Source organism: Mchenga conophoros, linkage group LG18 (assembly GCF_057382185.1).
Source record: "Mchenga conophoros isolate Kocher_MC1m ecotype Shallow Benthic linkage group LG18, M_conophoros_male_GT1.1, whole genome shotgun sequence".
Lineage (NCBI taxonomy): Eukaryota > Metazoa > Chordata > Actinopteri > Cichliformes > Cichlidae > Mchenga > Mchenga conophoros.
In genome coordinates, this window is record NC_140543.1 from 32,199,144 (window position 1) to 32,224,549 (window position 25,406).

A 25,406-nucleotide genomic window follows, 5' to 3' on the forward strand; every position below is an offset into this window, starting at 1 on the left:
TTCTGCCAAGGGGACAGGACGACTGACCCGTGTTAAGGACAGAATGAATGGGGCCATGTATCGTGAGATTTTGAGCCAAAACCTCCTTCCATCAGTGAGAACTTTGAAGATGAAACGAGGCTGGGTCTTCCAACATGACAATGATCCAAAACACACCGCCCGGGCAACAAAGGAGTGGCTCCGTAAGAAGCATTTGAAAGTCCTGGAGTGGCCTAGCCAGTCTCCAGACCTCAACCCCATAGAAAATCTGTGGCGGGAGTTGAAAGTCCGTGTTGCTCGGCGACAGCCCCAAAACATCACTGCTCTCGAGAAGATCTGCATGGAGGAATGGGCCAAAATACCAGCTACTGTGTGTGCAAACCTGGTAAAGACCTATAGTAAACGTTTGACCTCTGTTATTGCCAACAAAGGTTATGTTACAAAGTATTGAGTTGTATTTTTGTTATTGACCAAATACTTATTTTCCACCCTGATTTACCAATAAATTCTTTACAAATCCTACCATGTGGATTCATGGATTTTTTTTTCACATTCTGTCTCTCACAGTTGAAGTGTACCTCTGGTGCAAATTACTGACCTCTGTCATCATTTTAAGTGGGGGAACTTGCACAATCGGTGGCTGACTAAATACTTTTTTGCCCCACTGTACCCTTCTTGTTACTCTACTAAATAAAATATAATTGGAGTGTTTCCTGGTTGAGTATAGTTATTTCTCTGAGTCTCTACTGGGTCTTTGCCAACCCCACAGTAACAACAGAGCAGGAAGTTGGTGTTACTGGCCAAGAAACAGTCAGGCATGAAAAAAACCCCAAGTTTTTTAATCATGAAAAAAATTAAGGAGACAGAATATAGAACTTTACCTTCAAGAATCTATTTTGTCCAAATCTATTTTGACCAAAGACAGATATAAAAAGACCTTTGTTCTTTTTATATCTGTCTTTTTATATCTATCAAAATAGATTCGATTGCAATTGTATTTCATAATAACAGCTGTAATCGGTTAATTGTTGAAATGTTGCAGACCAAAGCAGTGCCAAGTAATCATTTTGCAAAATTCTAGGTTAGCCGACTCTTTTTGAAAGGGAAATTAGTTATACTCAACCTTTCTTCATATTTATTTATTGGTTTTTAAGGAAAAACTAACCTCAGGCTGTCTTGCTAATAAGAATGAATTCAAGCCAAACTTACAATTTGCCATTACAATCAGTTTTGAGTACCACTAGTTATTCCTTTTCATTTCTTCTCAGTTTATTTGGACAAGATAATTGCTTACTTTTTCTTGTCTACTGTAATGGAATTATAGTGATACACCAATTTTGTGGAATATAAAAAGAAACAAACACAAATTGAGTTTAACTAAATAATGGTTAAGTTCTCAATAAGTTCTCAAATCATTTATTTGACTTGCATTAACAACCATTACATTTTCATTTCATTTTCTGTGATCAGAGGCTGTGTGTACCTCATTCAAAGATTCAAACATCTGACTCTGATGGGTTTACAGTACACAAATATGAATCATGCTTACTGCCGTAGTTGGTCATTCTGAAAAGTCTGCTATACATATTTTATTATTCATTGGTATTTCTGGTGATTAATGAAATGCTTTATTTAAACACATGTACAGTTCTGCATATGCTGCACTGCCTCTGTTTGTTGTGCCACAGCATTACGACTCACCCCATACAGTATGCTGATAATAATATTTTAAAGTTTTTTTGTTTTTTTTCAACATTGACTACACAGTCTAACACATATTTTACATATGAATCTAAAATTGCTCTATGTATGTGGATATGGTTCAACTATTTACGTCCATTATCCAATCAAACACCACCTGAGATTGGTCTCGCAATCTGGAATCAATACTGTCGGTCCAATCCGAAGTAAAGTCTGGGTTCAGGCTGAGGCCAATGTCTATCAGTTTCTGCAGGAAGTGATTAGTGCGTTGCAGAAAGATGCAACGAAAAGACATAAAAAACACAAAAACAGAAACAAGTGCCCAGTAGATGGGAGCACTGTGCAAACATCTGACTAATGCCATAAGCTCATCTGGAAGTTCCGAATCAAAGTATTTTCCAATAGATGTTACAGCTGGAAGTGTTTTTCCAACAGCAGGAGTTCCCTAGCTGCCATTAGAAAGAATGCATAGCAGTATCTGAATGTACTTACTCCAATAGAAAAAGTGAACCATAGCTCAGGTTATGACCAATTATTCAGACTTTCAAGTTCTGTTTATTATTAAATTTTTATTTATTTTAACTCTTAGTTTCCTTAATGTTTATCTTTTCATCTTTGTATATTTCCTGGGTCTTTTTAGTCCTAAGTTCCTAAATTCAGCTTTTAGAATTTAGAATTTCTTTCCTTCAGTGTTTCTTGGGCCAGCCTTTTGTGTCAGCTCCCTCATGTTAAATTCATTCATGTGATTGCTTTTGCCCTTTATTGCCCTTATTTTTGTAGTTACTTGTATTTAGGTCTTCTTCTTACCAAGTCAAGTCAAGTCAAGTTGGCTTTATTGTCACTTCAACCATATACAGTTAGTACACAGTGAAGCGAAACAACGTTCCTCCAGGACCAAGGTGCTACATAAATTTACAACATAAATTAACAGAAAACACTAAACTAGCTAACTAAGAGGCCTAGTTAGCTGGCTAGCAGAGACAAGACAGACTGACCTAACATAAATTACAACATAAATTAACAAAAACTAACTATCTAACTATCTAAGGAAGACTGTTTTTTTTTTGTTAACAGACAGCAGACAACAAAGTGTACATGCAAATGTGCAAACAAGAGCAACATAGTGACAATGTGACAAAAAAAACACAACGTAACATAATAATAAGGTTTTGCGATGATGAGTTGAAGTAGTGGAGGAACAGTAAACATTCCTTAGTGTAGCAGCAAAAATTAGGAAGTAAAGAAGTTAGTGCAAAAAGACCAGTAATAATATTGTGCATTTACAGGTTGGTGTGTGCGATAGTTTGGTGGTGTAGGTCAGTGTGTTTGCGCTTGTGTTGATTAGACAGTCCAGTCTCAATGTTTTGAGGTAGTTGAGTTAAGCTGAGTGATAATGTTTGTGTGTGTGTGTGTTTATCAGTCCAGTTCCTTTTTGCTGAGGAGACGGGTGGCTTGTGGAAAAAAGCTGGATGTGTGTGCCCGAATGCTTCGGTACCTTTTTCCAGATGGCAGGAGTGTGAAGAGTGTGTGAGAGGGGTGTGTCCGATCAGCCACAATACATAAAAAAACAACACATTAGCAATATCGCACTGTGTTCTTTTCTATGCAACAGTTGCCTTAATAAACTCTTTTTTTTTCTGATTTCCTTCCTCTTTTGCATTGTCTCTTTCCCACTAGAAAGCTGTAACACATATAGCACTGGCTGTTTTCATTCAGGAGTGCATGGCTGTGCCATGAATCTATAATGTAATCCCCCAACATGAAGGGACACACATCATTCATATGCTATAGTACACTGCAATTTTAACCCAAAATATGTTGGAAAGTTCATGCATGGCAATCTTAACACTGTATGAGGCAGAGTGAGTCATGGAGAGAGAGAGAGTGCGGTCTTTTGTTTGTGCACATATTTGTGTGTGTCTTGACATGCATTAGCATGTGTGTTGCAGCACAGGCATGTGTGTATGTTTGCAGTTCTGTCCTTGCATCTACTCTTATAGGTGTGTGAGTGTGTATGTATGTGTGTGTGTGTTGACTGGCTCAGTTCATGTGCACATCGTGTGTGTATACAGTCTATGTATGTGTGGAGTTTTATAGAGAGGAACTGTGTGTGGGGGAGGAGAATGTGGAAGTGAATTATGCCTTTTTCAGAGGGGAGGGGTGCATATATGTATGTGTGTATTTGGGGGGATGGGCAACTCAAACACTGTATGTTCGCTAAGTATGTGTGGGCTGGTCTGTGCTGTGTGTGTTTGTGTGATGTGAGAGTATCAGGGATGTATAAAAATAAGAAAATGTATTTTATGATACCTGCTTGTGTGTGCAGTATGTTCGTGAGTGTTCTGGTATGAGCATAGACATGTTTCCTAAGAGTGTGTGTATTTGGACTGCACACAAATGCTTATATGTGGCTGTGGCATAATTATTCCATATAGGGTATAATTATGTGGGGTTCTGCACATACTTTTTGTGTGAGCAGTTTTTTTTATATTTGATGTGCATGTGTGACCATCTGTTTAAGTTCACTGTGTGTGAATCTGCAAGATGAATATATTGTGTGTGTGTATTTTAGCGTAGGGGGAGAGCTTTTCTTTGTTTATGTGCAACTGTGTACACATGTGTAATTGCAGATACTGGCTATATGTTTTGTCATTAAATATCATGAAAACATGAAAGGAATCATTCCTCTTTCGTTTATATTGAATGGTCTCTTTCTTTCACTCTAAAACACACAGCCTGCTTCCTTGTTTCTTTTACAATATCCCTACCCTATGATTATCTTGTTTCATCTCCATGATTTACATGACTTTTGAATTTGACACTATTTATACTTTGCCCAAACCTAAATTAAGGGCTACACTATCAATTATCTGATTTAAAATGAGCACAGGAGACTATAAAAATAAGTCTTGTTTATATCCATACACAAACAAATTTAAATGCATTACTTTTCTACCACCACATCTGAAATTAGAGACAACATTGCAGTTTTTCCATTTGCTGTTTTTAAATGAAAGTAAATGATTTTCACAGAGAGACAGACCATCACACTTTCTCACATCAACATCTATAATATGGTAAATTTAGAATAACCACATAATAAACTTGCCCTTTGATGGACTGGAGACCTTTCTGGGAGGAGGGGGACCCCAACCCCAATGCAACCCCTGATGCCCCCCCCCCCCCCCCCTCCCTGCCTACCAAAGTTCACACTCATTTATTTGTTTTCCCGTCTACAACTAAACCTAACTCTGTCCCAGAGTATACCTCCCAGACTGAAAATTAGTGTCATTATTTCTGCTTTTGAAGTCCTCCCCACCCCATTATTTTCTCTGTGGCAGCGTTTTGGGACTTCAATCCACCTTTTAGGAATGCTGTTTGGGACATCTGTAGACAAAACAGCAAACAAAAACTGTCACACCATACTGACCTGATAACAGACTGAAAAATGACGGCTGGGCTGAACTGTATTCTGATCTGTAATAAAGTAGATGCTGCATCAACAAAAAGAGTTTTAACCCAGTATCTGAACCTTTCCATCGATTTTCTGACAGTTTCATAGAATGTGCTATGATGCTGATCAAAAACAAAAAAATGAGCTAAAGGACAAACAGACTCTGGCTCAGCTTCTCCAGACAGGTCCACCCACTGCTTTCCTTTCTTGTTTCTTTACATTCTTGTTTCTACAAGTGCATATTCTGGTGCATATTCATCGTGTGTAGTCAAAATTTGACATTGCACAGCTTGTACTTTTGAAGAGAAAACCTTTGTCTGTTGAAGTGACATCAGTTTCCATTTACGTAAAGGCATTCTGACAGAGGAATAAAGAGAGATGGTGTACTCTGCCAACACCAGTTAGACTGCATTGCTCAAACTGAAAAATTAAAAATTAAGTGCAGTTATCACAGGCCCTTTAAACTCTGGTGGAAACATTACTTGAATGTCAGGAGAATGTATTTTAAAGGTTCCACATACTACCTTAGTTCGATAGATTGATCTGCTGCCAGTTCAGGCTTTATTTCTGAACTAGCTCTCAGAAACTCTTTGGAGATCCAAGGAGAAATATGGACCACCAGATTGATGATCATGGCTCCACTGCTACCAGAGCCAGCTCAGACAAGAGAAATGAAAGTAAAATTTAGCTTACTTGTGTAGCATCAAAAGAAATGTGAAAGACGGTATCAGGCCTGGCTGGCCTAACCTGTTTTTTTGTACAGTGAACCTGTAGCCTGAAAATTTGCATTAGGCTACATTCTGCTATAGGTTCACTGTAGCTACCACCAGTGTAACCACCGAATTCAGAAGAGAATGCAGAAGTGTAATTAAATTTACCAGTCAGTCACTGATAGGGTGACCAGGTGTCCTACTTTATGAAACATTGCACAGCATTTCCATCTTTTCTGCCCCTGTCAGACATCTCTAAAGACTGCCTTTTATCCAGTGGCTGTGAAGAGAGCAGGAAGGGCTGCCATTATGGGCCAAGTCACACTATGCATATTTCAGCAGACACGATGGAAACTACCACAAAGAAAGGGAACTGCAGCTACAACAAAGACTGGAAATATTCTTATCACATGGGTGAAGCTGGTAGAAGGCAATTCTCAGTTTTTGCTTAGCTTTCAGGTGTATTGTATTTACTCAGAAAAGGAGTGTGGAAAGTTGAATAAAAATATTAGTATTATTAATTATAATAATATTAATATTAATAAATAAAAGTCCTGTACATGCTAAACATTGGTAACCTGTGTAGTTTTGTGTACTTGTTTTTCATACATAACAACATTTCAGTATACCTCAGCAGACTGAGTCATTAAGCATGTACAATTCTGGAGTGTTCTGGAACAGGTTCATTTCATAGAAAGTGGGAAACAACAATATTCCTGCCTTGTCTCTGGCAAACCTATGTCCTGGTAAGACTAAACTATAATGATTAGCCAAAGTTTAACAGATAAGCCAACAAGCTGTTCAAGGTGATGACAGTCAAAATTAATACATAGACAACAGCTAACTGTACAGCACTGGCTGGACCTTATAACACTCTCCCCCCCCTCTAGATGGAGCACGTGCTGCCATAAGCTCCATCTTTTTTTGCTAAGGTAGCTGCAAACGCCTCATACAGTCAGTTACCACCAAAATAAAGTCACTCTCTGGGGAATAGTATATTCTTTTAAATCATTCATCATTATTTTAGTCAGCGTGTTAATTCTACGAAAAGCCTGAAAAAGGTAATATTTGTATTGTCATCGCTAAGCTCTTATTTTTTTCTCCTGACAGAACCCGGGCTTTGTGAGGTGAAACGTACTTCCGGCTTCGTTGTGGCTAACTCTCGCTAACTTGACAGAAAAGCTCTTTGTATGACTGGTCCGCGAGGCACCGCAGCACTGAGCACACGCGCAGCGGCGGCATCAGCAGCAGCAGCAGCATCAGCAGTGGAGGAAAATTCAAACAGAGTCCCAAGCAGGGACAGACAGGGTCCACGACGTCCCCTGTCCGAACCATACACAGGGCTAACGGACGCACTAGAGGAAACGGTGCTTTTTAAAAGCACTACTTCATTTTAACGTTTGTTTTTAACGTGAGAAGTACGTGAACAGGGAACTTTGCTCCCCAGAGCAGCAGTTTCTTGGGCAGGAAAGCCGGTGTGTGGAGAACAGCGTCAGCCTAAAACTTCGCTGCCTCTCACAGCTTGGTTTAAGAATTATTTCACCAGTTAGTTTTGTCTTTGAAAAAGTTGTTTTTTTAGAGTAAGCTCAGGTTTTTGTTAAATCTCTTTAATTTTGAAATTACAAAAGCAAGGAAAGAAACTCGGAAGAGAAGTGGATGTATTTCCAGCCATGGATGTAACAGTTTACCCGCCTCCTCCTCAGTCTCTAGCCGCGCCAGACCACAATAGATTGGGACAGATTTCCTACCCTGACCCGGCCTTTGGGACCAACAAGGTAAGTGGGGGAAAGAAAGCAAACTACCGCACATAGGCTTCTTCTGTTAGCAGATAAAATACACTTTTGTGTTGTCTTATTCTGACTTATTAGTCCCACTCAGCTGTCTCCCCTCTCCGTGTTCATGTTCCGCGCCCTGCCAATTAAGGGGTAATTAATTGGCTTGTTAGGCTCCAGTTAATTATCGTAGTTACTGAAGGTAACTACATTTGAGTGCTTCTTTTTATATTTTTCACTCACTAGAGGGTGCAGAGCCTGTAATTTTATTCCGGCTTTGTCGTCTGTGATGTGATGACACCTATAATTAAAAAGACGCCCACTGGTAATAGAAAGGCCATCGGGTTTAAATATGCTGCATATTTGAAGTCCAAACAGAAGATGTTTGGAATGAAAGAGATGGCAAGCATGAGGGAGGAAAACAGGAAACCAGGATCTCTTTTTGTAGTATGCTTACAGAGGTGATCTTGTGTAGAATTTGCAGTACTCGTTTCTGATTCTATCTTGGTCAAGGTGAATGGAGTTTGGGAAGCAAAGGTCAGGGTTAGATTTACAGTAGAAACTTGGACCTGATAGGGATCCAGGATGGGTGGATGTGGATGCTTAGCTTATAGGTAGATTGCAGTTAAGGACAATCCATCCCCATCCAGTGTATGGGGATGTTTGTCAGAGTAAATTGTCTTGGTTCAATCAAATCATGCCCATTTGACAGTGAAAAATTGCCTAATTATTTAATTAGGTTTAGCTAATGACTGCATCCAGGTGAATTGACTGCTACTATTAACCTCGATTATCCTCTGTCTCAAATAGACTGGTTCATTTTGTAGTTTGGTACTTTTAAATAGAAGTAAAAAAAATAGTAATAATGAGTTCATTACAAGAAAATACTGACTTTAATGAACTATTAATCAATAAATCATTCTAAGTCAATTGTGCACCTGTAGTTAAGGTGTGTTGAACCCTTTCTCTCTATTTTCTTTTATACTTCAATTTGTTTTATTGACATACCATGCAAACAACAGCAACTGGAAGTTCAAATTAAATACTCATGTCATATGAAATTCTCCTAACAAACCCGTGCAGTAGTTTTCATGATCGGATGAAGGCCTTTTAACATCAAAATATCCATCAGGTCACTGACAAAGCATGTAGGATTAGTGTAAGGGTTGGATTTCATTCTAGCCACAAGCTAAACATGCAAATGTTCAGAAACTAGAAGAACTAAGTTTCCAAAGCAGGTTATATACATTCAAGTTTGCATTTCATTTTTTTTCCTGTAGAAACTTTTCAGCTAGTGCTGGAAAAAAGGTTGGAGGTTAACCTAACCCAGACTCTACTCGTAATCCTAGATTGGTCGCTAGTAACCTACTTCAGAGGGTAAAATGTAATGCGCACCGGGGGAACCAACAAAGGCAGGCCTGTAGCCTGATGTCATAACTTTTGACTCCACCTTTTCTTTGTTTCCACTGATGAGTTTAACTGAACTCTTTCTCATACGGTTGGGTCTGTCCCATTGCGTCTTTGCCCGACAGTTCAGACCTGATTATTTCCGAAGCTCTGGAACCCCAAAAATGCCACCGTCAGGATAGTTCCTTCATTGTTGGCCACATGAACAACTGGAGACCATCTAATGAAACAGTCACACCAGCTACGGTGCTGTTGAGCTCGCTGACAAGACAGATGTTAGAAAATATTATATATCAGAGAATGACACTTCAAATGGAGAGAACTTACTTACAAATCACAAATTATGGGATGGGGCTGTAAAGTGGAAGTTGATTAAAATCAGTGAGAACCCATATTTCCTTTGGTGAAGCCCATTTTGAGTTCAAGACTTCTTGAGTTGCTTGAAGTGGTTAACCAATGATAGACATATTTAAATTAGTATGCTCATTGTTAAGTTCTTGTTCAATAATAAAATATGCTGATATACGTGTATATGTGCTGGAATAAGAAATATGCTCGGCTGATGGAGTCTGTGTATGCCACCGCTCTGTTTGGATTATGAAGCAGTTTGGTAAAAGTGGGGAGACTATTTCTTGACTCTGACATGACTGTGCTGTGTGATCTCTGATGGTGCATAAATGTAATTTTTCTTTGAATAAAGTACAAAAATAGCAGATTTGGAGAACTTCTAAACTATATGCAGTTTGTAGGTCATGGAGCAGAAGTGATGACAAAGCTGTTGTGACCTCTGACCTTAATCTGTGGTTATTGGGCGTAAGCAGCACATATGTTAGTTATTCCCCCATTTTTTTTTTTTTTTGATTTATTTATTTGTTACCGTAATGACCAAACTCACTGTGGTGTATACTGGGCTGTGTTTTTAAGCTCATAATCACATCAAGTGTGGAAAGGCCCCATATAGCACTGCGCCATGTTGTTGCTAGTGTGTATTTGTTTCAGAAAGAGGGAAGGAGAGATAGAAGATAAGAGCTCGGAGGATGTGGAGAGAGAGCAAGCCTGTGTGGTTGGGGGTAGGGATTGGAAAGAGAAAGAGAGAGAGAGTTGTTGGGGGTAGGGATGTTGTTGATGAGAGAGAGAGAGAGAATGCGAGTGAGGGAGACGCGCGCACACACACACACACACACACACACACACACACACACACACACACACAGAGGAGGTAGAGTGTGTGTAGTGGGGGTGGGGCCACCAAGGTTTGTACTATATTTTTTTTTTCCTCTGTGTCTTGATTCACGGCCCTGTCGGCCTGATAGAAGAGATCATATTACTGCATAGAGAGGCAGAGAAAAACTGAAGAAAAGGGAGAGAGGCCAAAAGTAGGAGAGTTGATTAAACATTAATTCAGTTCTTTTAAAGACGTACTTGAGCTTCTTGGTTGGCTCTGAATCTGAAATGAGTGACTGTTTTCAGGAATTCAACCTCAAATACAGAGCAGTTTTACTTTTCTAAAGTGGCAAAATAAGTCTGATTGCACCCTTTGCTCTTACACCAAAGGGTGTAATGCAGGCCATTTACCATTTACACCCTTAAAATACACTGCATTGAATAGCTTCACGGTGAGGCCCATGCTACTTTTAGCTTGTGAGTCTCTCTGTGTTACTGTCTGTGTCTGTTTGTATATCTTTGGCAGAATGTGGTCTTAGAATCCTCACTTCATCAACAAATGGATTAAACAAGCTAAATTATCCATCAATCCAAAATAATCCATTCTGATTAGAGCTCTGCATTAAGGCTGCTTTATAGCCAATTCATAACAACCTATTTCTCAAGGTTGAGTATGACAGCTACTGATAATGTAGGGTGTTTAATAAAAAGAAAAATGTTGGTGCAAAAATAATGAGTAGCTTGGTTGTGTGGAGAAATGTAATAAAAAAACAAAAATAAATATAAAGAGATAGTTTACAGCCGAGCCTTCTGGCATGCAATTGGCTGCAAATAAAAACCTTGAAGAATTGCAAGTAAACTGTGCAGCATGTCTGAATACAGTCAGAATTTTACAGATGTGTTAATAATAATAATAATGGATTGGATTTATATAGCGCTTTTCAAGGCACCCAAAGCGCTTTACAATACCACTATTCATTCACTCTCACATTCACACACTGGTGGAGGCAGCTACAGTTGTAGCCACAGCTGCCCTGGGGCAGACTGACAGAAGCGAGGCTGCCATATCGCGCCATCGGCCCCTCTGGCCAACACCAGTAGGTAAGTAGGGTAAAGTGTCTTGCCCAAGGACACTTGCTACATGTTAATGGGTGTAAAGTTCAATAAGAGGTTGTTGTCACATAGGGTTGGGTGATTGGACGAATATATCGATAGTTTTTACAAGGGCGATTTATTTCTTTATTTACCAGTGAGTAAGTTTGCTAATAATGATGGAGCTAATAGATGCAGTCGAACAGAAAAAAATAGCACTGTTTTAACAGCACCCTCTTTCATCTGCGAGCAAATGCACCCTCCTCAGAGTGCGCCCAAATGCTTGTTGTTGGAGCTGCAGAAGCTGGTGATAGCCTAGCATACTCAGGTGGATGGTGGACACGTACATGCTCATGCAAGTTAGTCGTGTTTGAGTATTTTGCTGGCAAAGTACTCAAACAATTTGTACATCTGCACAAGTGGCATGCCGCTTTGGTCACATCCTTAGGTATACCTCTTTCATCTGGTTTAAAGCCAAAGAAATCCCAAATTGGTGACTATATATATATATATATATATATATATATGATAACATTGCCCTGCCCATCAAAAAGTCTGCGCATGCGCAAATGCCCATCGGTGATTGTTGGACTGACGATTGCCGGTTGGAAAATTTTTATACATCGCCCAACTCTGTTGTCACATGATTCTTCCACCTCTGTCCAACATTGCTTGTGCTTTTAATATAGAGCTGGGCGATATAAGATTTTTTCATATCACGGTATGTTTTTTCATTTCAGGCGATAACGATATATATCACGATATAAGCCAAATAACTATATTTGTAAGATTTAAATGTGCCTTTGCTCACAAGTAAAATGTGAAATAATCAGCAGCTTGTTTTTATTTAAATATTTATTTCCCATAATAAGTTCAACAGGGTAGATGTACTTAAGGAACATGAGACTTTTTCAGATAAATAAAGGCAAATATTGCAAACTACATAAAAGGCAGCCGCTAAAGTGTTTAAGTTTCAAAATAGAACAAACAAAACAGACTAAATTGTCAATTCCACTTAGAAACAAAATATTAATTCTAAAAATAAATCTTAGTTTGTTTTACAGAAGAACAGACAAAATTGACTAACTTTTGTCAATATCAAATAAACTGAGAACTAAAAGGAAATTCTCAATCTCTCCTTGTTGTATAGCTTAGCTTTTCAAACAGTTTTAACAGTTACTTTAGTCTGCCAAAACCCGAATGACGAATTAGCGTTTTCAGTCATTGAGCATGCACCGGTTTATTGTATTTTCAGACTTGCTTTCAGCACAATTTACAGTGCGCGCTACTCTGTTTTTTTGTCAGACTTGAAATAGCCGAAATACCTTCACACTACGGAACTTCTGTGGCTCTTCTGTTCGACAATCTCTCCGGCATTGGAACCATCATCTGTTTTCTCTTCGGTAACCTTCGGTCACACTCTCGTTTGATTTTTCTCTAGTCAGCACACTCATTTCCTCCATTACCCGGGCGGCACGGCGGCTGGCTGCTTCCCAAACAAATACACATGTGCGGCTTGGCACTTGTGCTGTACGTAACAAGTCACGTGACGCTGTGGCTGTGATTGGTTCGGCTCTGCGCTAGTTAATTTGGATTGGTTGTAGGGGTGGGCGACATAAACGATATACGATAGAAACGATATAAATTTAGCCAACGACAGAGATTTTGACTCTATCGTGATAGCGCATGTTGATGATGTCATCAAGCTGTGCCTGTTTTGGTCGAAAGCATCGCAGCGGCTAAAACCATTCTCATCTGCAAATTATGGCGGGCGACAGTCATAGCAAAGAGATCTCGTCTCTCACTCTTGAAATATGGGGAAAGCCAAAAACTGCGCTTCCTCCACTTCCGTAACATTGATTCATTAATGTTGAATTCTCTCGCAGCTGCTCTATTCCCATGTTGTTGCAGTATATTAATAACTAACCTCGTATTGTGGATGAATAATCTCAGTTGTTCTCCTAGCTGAAGTTTGGCCCGTGTATAGCATCCTGCTATACGATTGCATTTGTCCCTGACCACCAGAATCCCACACATTAACTTTTATCGAGTGGAAAAAAAGTTGGCGTTTATCCTCCAGCTTCACTGTGCTAATGTTATGCTAACATAGCTGTATTGCTAGCAATCACGTAGCACAACATTATATACCAGGTAGTCCAACTTCAGTAACCCTGCAAACGTCACTGCTGTTTAGTTTTCTGTCTTCATTTATGTTGGAAGTGGTAGCAGAGCTGTACGTTTTAATTAGTTTCAAAAATCTCTCAGTCAGAACATGGTATGAAATGTTTAGGTGTAAACTAGCGAGCTAACTTCCTGTTAACTTCTAACTCCGTTAAATTTAATAAATTCTGTTTTCATGGATGCATGGATATTAAACTTCATTGTTACACCCGATAAAGCAGCAACGCTGATGATTTTATTAAAGATGAAATAATTTAGACCGTTTTTAACGCTTAGTGTTCGTTTGACTTTGGGACCTGACAATCCATCAAGCAGTGCGGCTTACCAAAGTTGTACTAAAACATTTTTTAACAGATTTCTGCAGCCAAAATCAGTTCGAGGTCAGTAAGCACAACCAGAATTCATACATAAGGCACACTCTCAATTTTTGAGAAAATTAAAGGATTTTAAGTGTGCCTTACAGTGTGGAAAATGCGTTATACAGAAGAAAAGAATATATCGTGATATATATTGTTACTGCACATGCTTTAAATTATATCGCGATATGAATTTTAGTCCATATTGCCCAGCCCTAATTGGCTGTTCTTCTTCTTTTTTTTTTTTAAGAGGACAGGAGAGATGAGGCCTAGAGCAGGGCGATATGGCCAAAAATATTTATCACGATATATATTTGAAAATTTGCGATAACGATATAACTGACGATATATTTGATGCGAGACAAAATACAACTCCACAACATTAATAGCGCAAAAAGACAACCTTCCATTTATTTTCACTTAAACAAGAAGCTGGTTTTTATGTACATTAAAGCTTTATAAAAATGTAACAGTGCAAATGTAAATTCCTTGCTGAAAGTTTAACCAAAAGGCATTTCCAGTAGAAATGGGCTGACATATCCTGAGCATAACCATGTATAATATCCACTGAAGTTAAAAAGAGGTGCTTTGCAACATTAAACTGCAGTGTGCAGTACGTATTTTTTGGACCATAAGGTGCACGGGATTATAAGGCACATTAAGCGAAACAAAGCAGTCAGATAAATCAAACTTTATTAAACTCATTCTTCTTGCTTCCTCCACTTCTGTACCATTGATTCATTAATGTTGAATTCTCTGGCAGCTGCTCTATTCCCATGTTGTTGCAGTATACTAATGACTAACCTCGTATTGTGGATGGATTATCTCAGTTGTTCTCCTGACTGAAGTTTGGTCCGTTTACAGCATCCTGCCATGCGATTGCGTTTGTCTCTAACTATCAGGAACTTTAACGTTAACTTTTATAAGTGGAAAAGTGTTAGTGTTCGTCCTCCAGCTTCACTGTTTATGTTATGCTAACATAGCTGTGTCGCTAGCGATCACGTAGCACATCATTATATACCAGCTAGCCCAACTTCAGTAACCCTACAAACATCACTGCTGTTTAGTTTCCTGTCTTCATTCATGTTGGAAGTGATAGCAGAGCTGTACGTTTGAATTTTTTCAGAAATCTCTCAGTCAGAACATGCAATATCATGCTTAGGTAACTAGCGAAACTAGCGAGCTAACTTCCGCTAGCTTCCTGCTAACTTCTAACTCCGTTAAATGTAATACATTTTGTTTTCATGGATGCCTGGAAGTTAAACTTTATAGTTACACCTGGTAAAGCAGCAATGCTGATCGTTTTATTAAAGATGAAAGAATTTAGACAGTTTTGAACTCTCAGTGATGCTGCAGTGTTGTTTGACCTGAAGAATACGGAGTTTAGGACCCAGATTACTCCCAGATTTAAGAGCATCTTAGTCCGACAAATACGACAATAACAACGGCCGCTTGCATGTTCTGCAAAAAAATGTGCTTTGTCGTGTATCTGACGGACAAACACCAAACCAGTTCCACATCACTGAAGTTGCACCATTTTTACAAACCAATTCTGGTTCATCTGTTTCACTCAACAAGCGGCCATGTGCATATGAAAACAAAGGCACTGCGCATGCGCGTTTTACTCCCATTCTATCGCGATGTTTCATTTCCCTATCGTTGCCTAACATTATACCGGTATTACCGTGAACGGTATAATATGGCCCAGCCCTAATGAGGCCTATCGCAATAGTTTAACTTTTCTATTGAGAAAAAGTTATTTCGCAATACATATCGTTATCATTCTATCGCCCAGCTCTATTTTAATATACAACTTTCTATTTCATCTGCATATACACTGTTCTCCACTTTACTTGGGCATTTGTCCATTGGTAAATTGATTGCCATTTGCAATTAATTTAGTAATAAACAATTCCCCTCTGTCTCATTTTAAAAGTTCAGTTGCTGTTGTCGTTGTGTTCCTGAATGTTTCATCTGCCTCTCGGAGGGCTTTCAGCTAGCAGTTCTTGTTCTACTCAGAGATCCTCTCAGTGAACAGGAGGGCAAATTTAAAGTGTTCATGTCCACAGGTCGCCAGTATCCTGTTTAGAGTTTGTTTTACAACTAGCTCTTCTCACAGAAATTCTCCCTGTATGCTAATGGAAGTGTTATCACAGAAGGCCAGATGCCTGAAGACTTGATATGTAAGGTAACATCTTCTAGCTTCTGAAACTGTGCTTGTTTATGGCTAAAAGCAGGGCTCGCAAAATGTCAAAATCCCTGTTAGCCCTTCGGGCAGGCACTATTCAGTTTTTGGTAGCCCAAAATAAATTTAAGTAGCCCGAATAAAAAAAAAAAAAAGAAAAAAAAAAAAAGGACAATTTTTTCATTAATGTTTTGTTTCCTTGTTATACTTTAATGTATAATATTGTAAAGGAAACAAAACATCAATCTAAAAAATTTTCAAACACAAATTACAACAAATTACAATCATCAACTCAAATATTTGGTTCTAATTGAACAGAAATTTCTATGAACTTGCAAGAACTGTGTAGAACATGAATCAGTGTTCAGTAAGAGGCAAGTGGAACCAAGATCTAGGACATTTGCTTTTTGAAGTTTGCAAAGACTGCTAAATCTTGCCAGTGGTAGTTCACTCTACAACATAGTACGCTGTTCTAAACAGCTTTTTCAGGACTTCTTGTTGTACTTGGTTTATTTTTAGTATGTTTTTTGCAATTGGTGTTTGTTCTGGGAAAGATACTGCAGACTGAGCAATAATGCATTTCTTGCATTTCTCATGGGTTCTGATGGGGTCTTTCTTAAAATGACTGGTCCCAGTAACAAAGGCGCTTGTCGACTCAGAAATCGAGGGAAACTCACAACACACCCGGCAGAACATTATGTTATTTAGCTCGTCATATTCCAGCCACATAAATTCTTTTGTCCATGAAACCAAAAAAGCTGCGCTTTCCTTTTGCCTCATAGTCTGATTTGTCATGACTTTTCCGTTTTGTGGTAGGCTTTTCTTTGGCTGCCCCTTCTTCACCCTGACCTGTCTTGTTTGGCTCTGCAGAACTAAAATACCTGCGTAAATCCATCTGCTTTTACACACATACTTACATAACGATCAGCAATTCTCTGCGCAATCAACCTCTCTCACATGTTCAAGCTTGCTGCAGGAGATTTCACTTGTCATGTTTGATAGTTGATAAGACGATGCCAGAGGAATTGTTGCGCAATTAATCTGTGACTTACCAATCAGTGCTGCCGCTCTCTATACACAGTTCGCGCGATCGCAAAGTCAAAGCAAAAAACAAGTGCAAATTCAAACGCGATTTCAATAGTTCAATAGTTTCAACGAATCAACACCCCCGAGTCATTCTAACTACCAGAAATCTCGAAGCACAGGCTGAGGGGGCGGTGTGGCAGCAATTTTTCACACCAGCCTATTAATTAACAAAAGACCAAGACAGACTTTTAATTCATTTGAAAGCCTGATGCTTAGCCTCGTCCACCCCAGCTGTGAAACTCAGAAACCAGTCTTACTTGTTACCATCTATCGTCCACCTGGGCCTTACACAGAGTTTCTGTCTGATTTCTCAGACTTTTTATCTTATTTAGTGCTCAGCTCAGATAAAATAATTATTGTGGGTGATTTTAACATCCATGTAGATGCTAAAAATGACAGCCTCAACATGGCATTTAATCTGTTATTAGACTCAATTGGTTTCTCTCAAAATGTAAAAGAACCCACCCACCACTTTAATCACACTCTAGATCTTGTTTTAACATATGGCATAGAAACTGAACATTTAACAGTGTTTCCTGAAAACCCTCTCCTGTCTGATCATTTCCTGATAGCATTTACATTTACAATAATTGATTACACAGCGGTGGAGAGTAGACTTTATCAAAGTAGATGTCTTTCTGAAAGCGCTGTAACTAAGTTTAAGAATATAATCCACCTACTGTTATCATCTTCAATGCCCTGTACCAACACAGAGCAGAGCAGCTATCTGAACGCTACCCCAACAGAGGTCGATTATCTTGTTAATAATTTTACCTCCTCACTACGTACGACTCTGGATACTGTAGCTCCTGTGAAAACTAAGGTCTCAAATCAGAAGTACCTGACTCCGTGGTATAATTCTCAAACACGTACCCTAAAGCAGATGACTCGTAAGCTGGAGAGGAAATGGAATGTCACAAATTTAGAGGATCATCATTTAGCCTGGAGAAATAGTTTGCTGCCCTCCGCAAAGCCAGAACATCTTACTATTCATCACTGATTGAAGAAAATAAGAACAACCCCAGGTTTCTCTTCAGCACTGTAGCCAGGCTGACAAAAAGTCAGAGCTCTTTTGAGCCAACCATCCCTTTAACGTTAACTAGTAATGACTTCATGAACTTCTTCACAAATAAAATTTTTATCATTAGAGAAAAAATTACCAATAATCATCCCACAGATGTAATATTATCTACAGCTACTCTTAGTACCATTGATGTTAAGTTAGACTCTTTTTCTCCAATTGATCTTTCTGAGTTAACTTCAATAATTACTTCCTCCAAACCATCAACGTGTCTTTTAGACCCCATTCGTACAAAACTGCTCAAAGAAGTCCTGCCATTAATTAATTCTTCGATCTTAAATATGATCAACCTATCTCTAATGATCGGCTATGTACCACAGGCCTTCAAGCTGGCTGTAGTTAAACCTTTACTCAAAAAGCCATCTCTAGACCCAGCAGTCTTAGCTAATTATAGGCCAATCTCCAACCTTCCTTTCATATCAAAAATCCTTGAAAGAGTAGTTGTCAAACAGCTAACAGATCATCTGCAGAGGAATGGTTTATTTGAAGAGTTTCAGTCAGGTTTCAGAGCTCATCACAGCACAGAAACAGCTTTAGTGAAGGTTACAAATGATCTTCTTATGGCCTCTGACAGTGGACTCATCTCTGTGCTTGTCCTGCTAGACCTTAGTGCAGCGTTCGATACTGTTGACCATAATATCCTATTAGAGCGATTAGAGCACGCTGTAGGTATTACAGGTACTGCACTGCAGTGGTTTGTATCATATCTATCTAATAGACTCCAATTTGTACATATAAATGGAGAGTCCTCTTCACACACTGAGGTTAATTATGGAGTTCCACAGGGTTCAGTGCTAGGACCAATTCTGTTTACACTATACATGCTTCCCTTAGGCAGTATCATTTTAAGACATAGCATAAATTTTCACTGCTATGCAGATGACACCCAGCTCTATCTGTCCATGAAGCCAGATAACACACACCAATTAGTTAAACTGCAGGAATGTCTTAAAGACGTAAAGACCTGGATGGCCGCTAACTTTCTGCTTCTTAATTCAGATAAAACTGAGGTTATTGTACTTGGCCCTGAAAATCTTAGAAATATGGTATCTAACCAGATTCATATCACCCTATTAGAGCACTTCGCTCTCGCACTGCAGGCCTACTTGTTGTTCCTAGAGTATTTAAAAGTAGAATGGGAGGCAGAGCCTTCAGTTTTCAGGCCCCTCTTCTGTGGAACCAGCTTCCAGTTTGGATTCAGGAGACAGACACTATCTCTACTTTCAAGATCAGGCTTAAAACTTTCCTTTTTGCTAAAGTTAGGGCTGGACCAGGTGACCCTGAATCCTCCCTTAGTTATGCTGCAATAGACGTAGGCTGCCGGAGATTCCCATGATGCATTGAGTTTTTCCTTTCCAGTCACCTTTCTCACTCACTATGTGTTAATAGTCTCTGCATTGAATCATATCTGTTATTATTAATCTCTGTCTCGCATCCACAGCATGTCTTTTATCCTGTCTTCCTTCTCTCACCCCAACCGGTCGCAGCAGATGAGCCTGGTTCTGCCGGAGGTTTCTTCCTGTTAAAAGGGAGTTTTTCCTTCCCGCTGTCGCCAAACTGCTTGCTCATAGGGGGTCATATGATTGTTGGGTTTTTCCTCTGTATCTATGAAGTGCCTTGAGGCAACTTTTGTTGTGATTTGGCGCTATATAAATAAAATTGAATTGAATTGAATGTAGATGTTCAGATGTAGTTTGTTTTGATTTATTTTCCCCCAAAAAGTACCTAACAAAAAAATCTGTGGGCAGATCTGCTTTTTAGATTTTGGTCTCCCTCTCCTCCCTGTACCTCTGTGCCGCTAGTGAGGCACTTCTTCTTTCTCACCCTCTGTTGGAGAGTTAGTAGGCACCCAAAGTTTATGCGTTGTGGTAGAAAAACAACAGACATGTTCTGGCACGCTCTGTGATTGATCATTAAACTTGTAAGTTTAACCAACATTGCATCAGGGCCAATGACTTATGTGCAGTTGCAGGTTATTTAGTTACACAATGTAGTGCTCATCCCCACATCCAGCTGTGAAAATATAGAAGTTATTGTCAATGTGTTATTTTTGTAAATCTTAGAATTCACTAAATGTTTCACACCCCCTGTCTTATTTGTAGGGCGTCATTTGTGTTGCACGTAACATTGATTGACATCAGCTGGACTGTGCTCTCGCTGCCAGATGGCATGGTGTATTTTTAATTGGAGCAACAATGTGTGCTTCATTCTTCTAGTTCATTTCTGGGTTTTGTACTTTTTGTTAACAAAGAAACAGAAGGTAAAGAGCATCAGGCTCGTCATCCCTGTGGCCAGCTGCTAGTTTTAATGAAAGTATATACAGAAGTGAGTTGTGCTGAACTGTGATTGGCTGACAGCGCTCATAGTGACTCTGAACAGATGTGAAAAGGAGAAGGTAATTTGATCCAAAAGTGAATTCACTGTAAATCTGAAGTACCGTGAAGTAACATAAGTGCATATATGTCAACACAAGTATTTGTGGTGAAACTGTATGCAAGTGAGAAAGGAATGAATAAAGACTCACTGAGAGAAAGAGAGAGAGCCTAATGTAAACATGATGATTGGGTAAGCTGGGTGAGGTATTTCTAAAGCAAATACTGAGGAAAAAGTGAACATGGCGGAAAAAGCAGGGCATGAGACAAGAACAGAAAAACATGGGGGATAGACAGTAAGCTGTAGCTATCGAGTAATCTAGTTATTTCAGTATTCTATGGATTATTTTGTGTTGTTAATGAGCAGCAATAAATATTCTAAAGAAAAAATACAGGTTGTTCAAATCAAACTGTTCATGTGTTTAAAAATTGCAGTGTTTTAATAGTTTAACTGCATACAACATCTGTGAAAAACCTAAACCCTCGCATTGTGTTTACATGCAATATCATAATCTTAAAGAAAACATGTTCTTAAATGTAAAATAATCACAAGTACAGTCATGTCAAGGTGTACATGCAACCTAAAGTAAGGCGTAAAATCAAACTGCCTTTACTGTGGAAGGCTTTCTTACATTAATATGTAGCAAAGGAGTTCTGACAGTTTTGTGTCTCCTGGATATGAGGGAGATTTGGTGTGTGTTCCTGTGAGTGTGTTTACATGTTTAAGTGTGCAAGTGAAGGGGTGAGTGTGTGTGCCTTTAAGCCTGTAAAAAGAATACGTGGTGCCTGCAATGAAGAATGGCGAGCAGTCTTCTTTGCCCTGTATTTTGATGCAATGTTTCCTGGTCCAGAAAAAAAAGGACTTGATGATGGTGTAGATGTTAATATTTAATGTTAATAATCATTCAGTGTCCAACCTAACAGCGTTTTACCGGTCGAGGTATATTTTTACTGTCCTGTAGAAGAAGGGGGTGAAAAAAGCTCTTGTTTTCATATTTTTAATTAATCTTAACTCATTCACTGCCATTGACGTCTATAGCCGTCAATGGCAGTGAATGAGTCAATGGGTTTAACTCATTCACTGCCAATGGCTGGCAGTGAATGAGTTAATACTTATATTTTATATTAATCTACATAAATATGGCCTCATACACCCTGCTGTGTAAAACAAACAGCCATGGATGGGCGCAGCTACAAAGTTTGCTTTTCTTCACTTGGATCTTATTGAACAGGGGGTTTGATTTCTGCCAGCTGTTGTCAGTAAAGGTTTTAATGGCAGTTACAGTAACAAACACTGCTCTTTTTGCCGTCTCTTCATTCGCCTCTTTGCTCTTAACGCGTGTGTGTGTGTGTGTGTGTGTGTGTGTGTGTGTGTGTGTGTGAACGCGTGTGTGTATAGACCGACTCTGGCTTCATGTTAAACTCCTTCCATAGTGACAACTGAAGCATTGGAGCAAAAAAATTTGCGTTGAGGACTTTTTCTAATTGAGTTATTCAAGTTACTCGATGAATTGTTGCAGTCCTAGTAGACAGCAAGGGGAAAGACGAGGATTTGTGAAACACAGAGATTTTTTATTTTATTTTTTTAAAGAAAGAAAAAGATGGAATAAGCGAAAATAGAGAACTGAACTTGTCACATCTTGCACATATTTTAGTTTAGTGCATATAATGTACTGTATCATGATTATTTTCTCTTACTGAACATGGTAACTGAACTATAGGTTTGGCTCTCTTTACTTTCTGTAGGTTGTTAGTAAGTATTGTGTTATGGCAGGTGATGCTGGATTGTTTGGTGACAAAGAAACCACATAGCAATAATCAGCTGCCTCTCCATATCACTTTATCTGACACTTTGACATCAATGTCCATCAATGGTCTTACTGCCTCTGGTTCAGATCCCGGCTATTTTAAAGTAGAATAAGTTTAATTTGCTTCTTTACCTTCATATGCACCATTTTGGCATTAACCATCTTCATCCAACAGATGTCTTAAGAGTGCTTACTTAAAGGCTGCTGGCATCCCAGATCAGTAGCTTTTGAGATGGTTTATGTGCAGGTGGTTATGTGGACTCCCCATTTCACCACAAGTATGAGTTTTTCAAGAACTGGGTCACAGCCTCTGCTATTGCTTCCTAAAACTGGCTTTCAGCTTCCTTCTGAGGAAGTATCCGACCAATCTAGGGGTCCAGGACATACCATGAAAACAGTGAATTGACAAACTTGGGAGCGTCAAATCCTTGGGGTGAGCCAAGGCTTAATAATACAACATCACCAGTTAACAGACTCTTAGATGTCGACTGCAGGTTTTCATACAACCCCAAATTAACCCAACAAACATGCCGGCTTTTACCAAAGCCGACAGGTTATTTGTTAAAGCATTCTAAGTCACCTTGGGGGACTTTACATTATCATCATCATCACACCCTGTTCTCCTCAGGCTCAGGGTACGCCTGCAGGGAACATGCTCTGTGTTCATGTAATAATAAATCTGCTCCACATGAGCTGGCTGACTTAGCTTACTGTATATTGTAATTGCTGGCTCACAGCCATGTCATAAACAGACGATCCTCTCCACTGTGAAAAAGAATGCACTCCTCACCAAACCCTGATGGAAGTATTAGCATTTTTAAAGAACAATCGCTGTCACTCAGGATTACAAAAAATGAATTAATAGGGATTTGGCAGTGACTTTAAAATGACATATCAGCAGTATGAAAATGTGCTTCTGTGCACAGTGAGTGAGAACAGTGAGTGAGAACTAACCTGCTCTTTGAGTAACAAAGTGCTATGCTGGACTGCTAGAATGCTCTTGTCATATATCAGCAGTGCTGGGTATTTAAAAAGTTGTACAGTACCTCTACAATAGTCTTACTCCTATAGCACTCTCCAAAGTGTCGGCATTTCATCTAATTATCTATCAGAACACAACCAATCAATCTGTCCGTCCGTCTGTCCAAGTTGGCTGTCATACACGCTACTGAACATCATGCCAACCGTGCGGGGGGGGGGGCCCCGCACGATTGGGTGAGTTTCAGCACTGTTGCTTGTGTGCCGGTGTGTCTGAAAGTGTTTCAGTTGGTGGAATCATGGGGACAGGGTGGCGAGGGACTCCTGGTTGGTGGAGGGATGCCAAACGGAACAGACGGGCAGAGACAGTGCGCTGCCAGAAGGGACTAATTATCAGGATTTCATTTCCAAAACAAACATATTGCAATCAAATCACATACTGCATTCGTTGCTGCATTGTTCTGTGTGTGTGTGTACTGTATTAGTGACAATGACTTGGATCAATTGTCGTAGAAGAGATTGGATCAGTTCCCGAGGCATTATTCAAGAGCTGTTGCGGCCCGTATTTATTTTTTTTATTTTTTTTAGCACTCAGCTTTTGTTCCTGATCATACAATCATAACTGTTGCAGTGAACTGCTAATTACCATGGATAGATTGAAATAACTTTGTCACATTAGAAATGTGTAAACTTGTATCTGCTTTGACCCTGTTTCCTCTTCTCTTATAAACTATCTGAGACTTCAAACAAACTTTTCTGTGATTCTGCTGCTCGTCTCAGTGCATGGAGTGTGACGTGTCAGTGTCAATTTAATTCTCTCAGGAAAGGTCAGACTTTTTTCACAAAGGTGCTTGTTTATGATGGATTTTCATAAATGTTACTATCACAATGTAAACCTCAAGTCCTGCTGCAAGACAGTAAACGAAAACATAGCAAAAGTGAATGCACGCTCTGAAGTTCTTTCAGGTATTAAAATTTCTTGCAGTTATATAGGAAATGCTGGTCATGCCATGAGGAAATTGTGCATAACATCATTGTATAATTAGTTGTGTAACAAGTTAAAGCTGTGTAACTGTGGAAGCTTTCTGGTGATAAAACTGCAGACATTTAGGTGTGATCTGATTTACAGCCCCCCACAGCTCTAGAGTGACTTTCACTTCATAGTTTAGCAGTTTACTGTTTACTGCTGCCCAACACAATTACTGACATCTGTTACATTGACACACTTGGAGCAGGCCCTTAGTCCGACGGCATTTGTTGTTACTTCTGCCTCTTACAGTTATACCTGTGTCCCTGAGATGAACAGCTTAGAAACATCCACTTTCTATAACATCATACAAAACCAGTAGGGTAAAAAAGAAAACCTGTCTGGAATATCAGTGGGTCTGCTATTCGTGCTGTGGTTGTCCCGCGTCCTGCCTCCTGCATGTTCTATCATGGCATCTCCTTCACCTAAACCACAGTATTTCCAGCAGCGAGGACATCATCTAATGCTCCATCTTACAAAAGGCAAAACTTCACACGGTTTATTCTCCCAGCATTTGATGCATTAAAAAAAAGTTGTTTTTATGCATCACTGTTGGACATTAGTTTAACTCACTGGTTGAGCAGGTGGATGGCTTAAATACAGTGGCCAGAGTTCGAGTCCAACTTACAGCCTTTTGCTCTTGCTCTGTAAAAACAGCAGACTACTAAAGGCCACTATGCATTCTCTGCTCAGCACCAAACAGCAGTGTTTTTTTGTTTTTTTTTAACAGTGAATAAAAAAACATTTCTCAATATCTTCTTCTCTTTTGGTCATTAGTAATGACACATAGCTATTAGACACAATAGACCTCTGTAAGTGCGTTTTTTGATCACAGGGTCTGCTGAGCTGAACGTTTGTTATCAAACAGGTCCGCCAGATCTTCTAGGATAATAACACATACCATTATCACTAGGGCTGCCACAAACGATTATTTTGATAGTCGACTAGTCACCGATTATTTTTGCGATTAGTCGACTAATCAGATCATCATCCATTGGACGTACAGCTTATTGCACCAGCAGCATCTGGTCTTATATAACTATCATTAGCTTA

At 39.3% G+C, this 25,406-nt stretch overlaps 1 protein-coding gene across 1 annotated transcript in view; it reads left to right on the forward strand.

The window, feature by feature from the left end:
- Positions 1-6,988: 6,988 nt before the first annotated feature.
- tox (thymocyte selection-associated high mobility group box) overlaps positions 6,989-25,406 on the forward strand; it is a 63,335-nt gene continuing 44,917 nt past the window's right edge. The window contains exon 1 of the mRNA XM_085255010.1: positions 6,989-7,619. Coding sequence (XP_085111136.1) covers positions 7,515-7,619 — 105 coding nt within the window. The 5' untranslated portion in view covers positions 6,989-7,514. The remainder of the gene's footprint in view (positions 7,620-25,406) is intronic.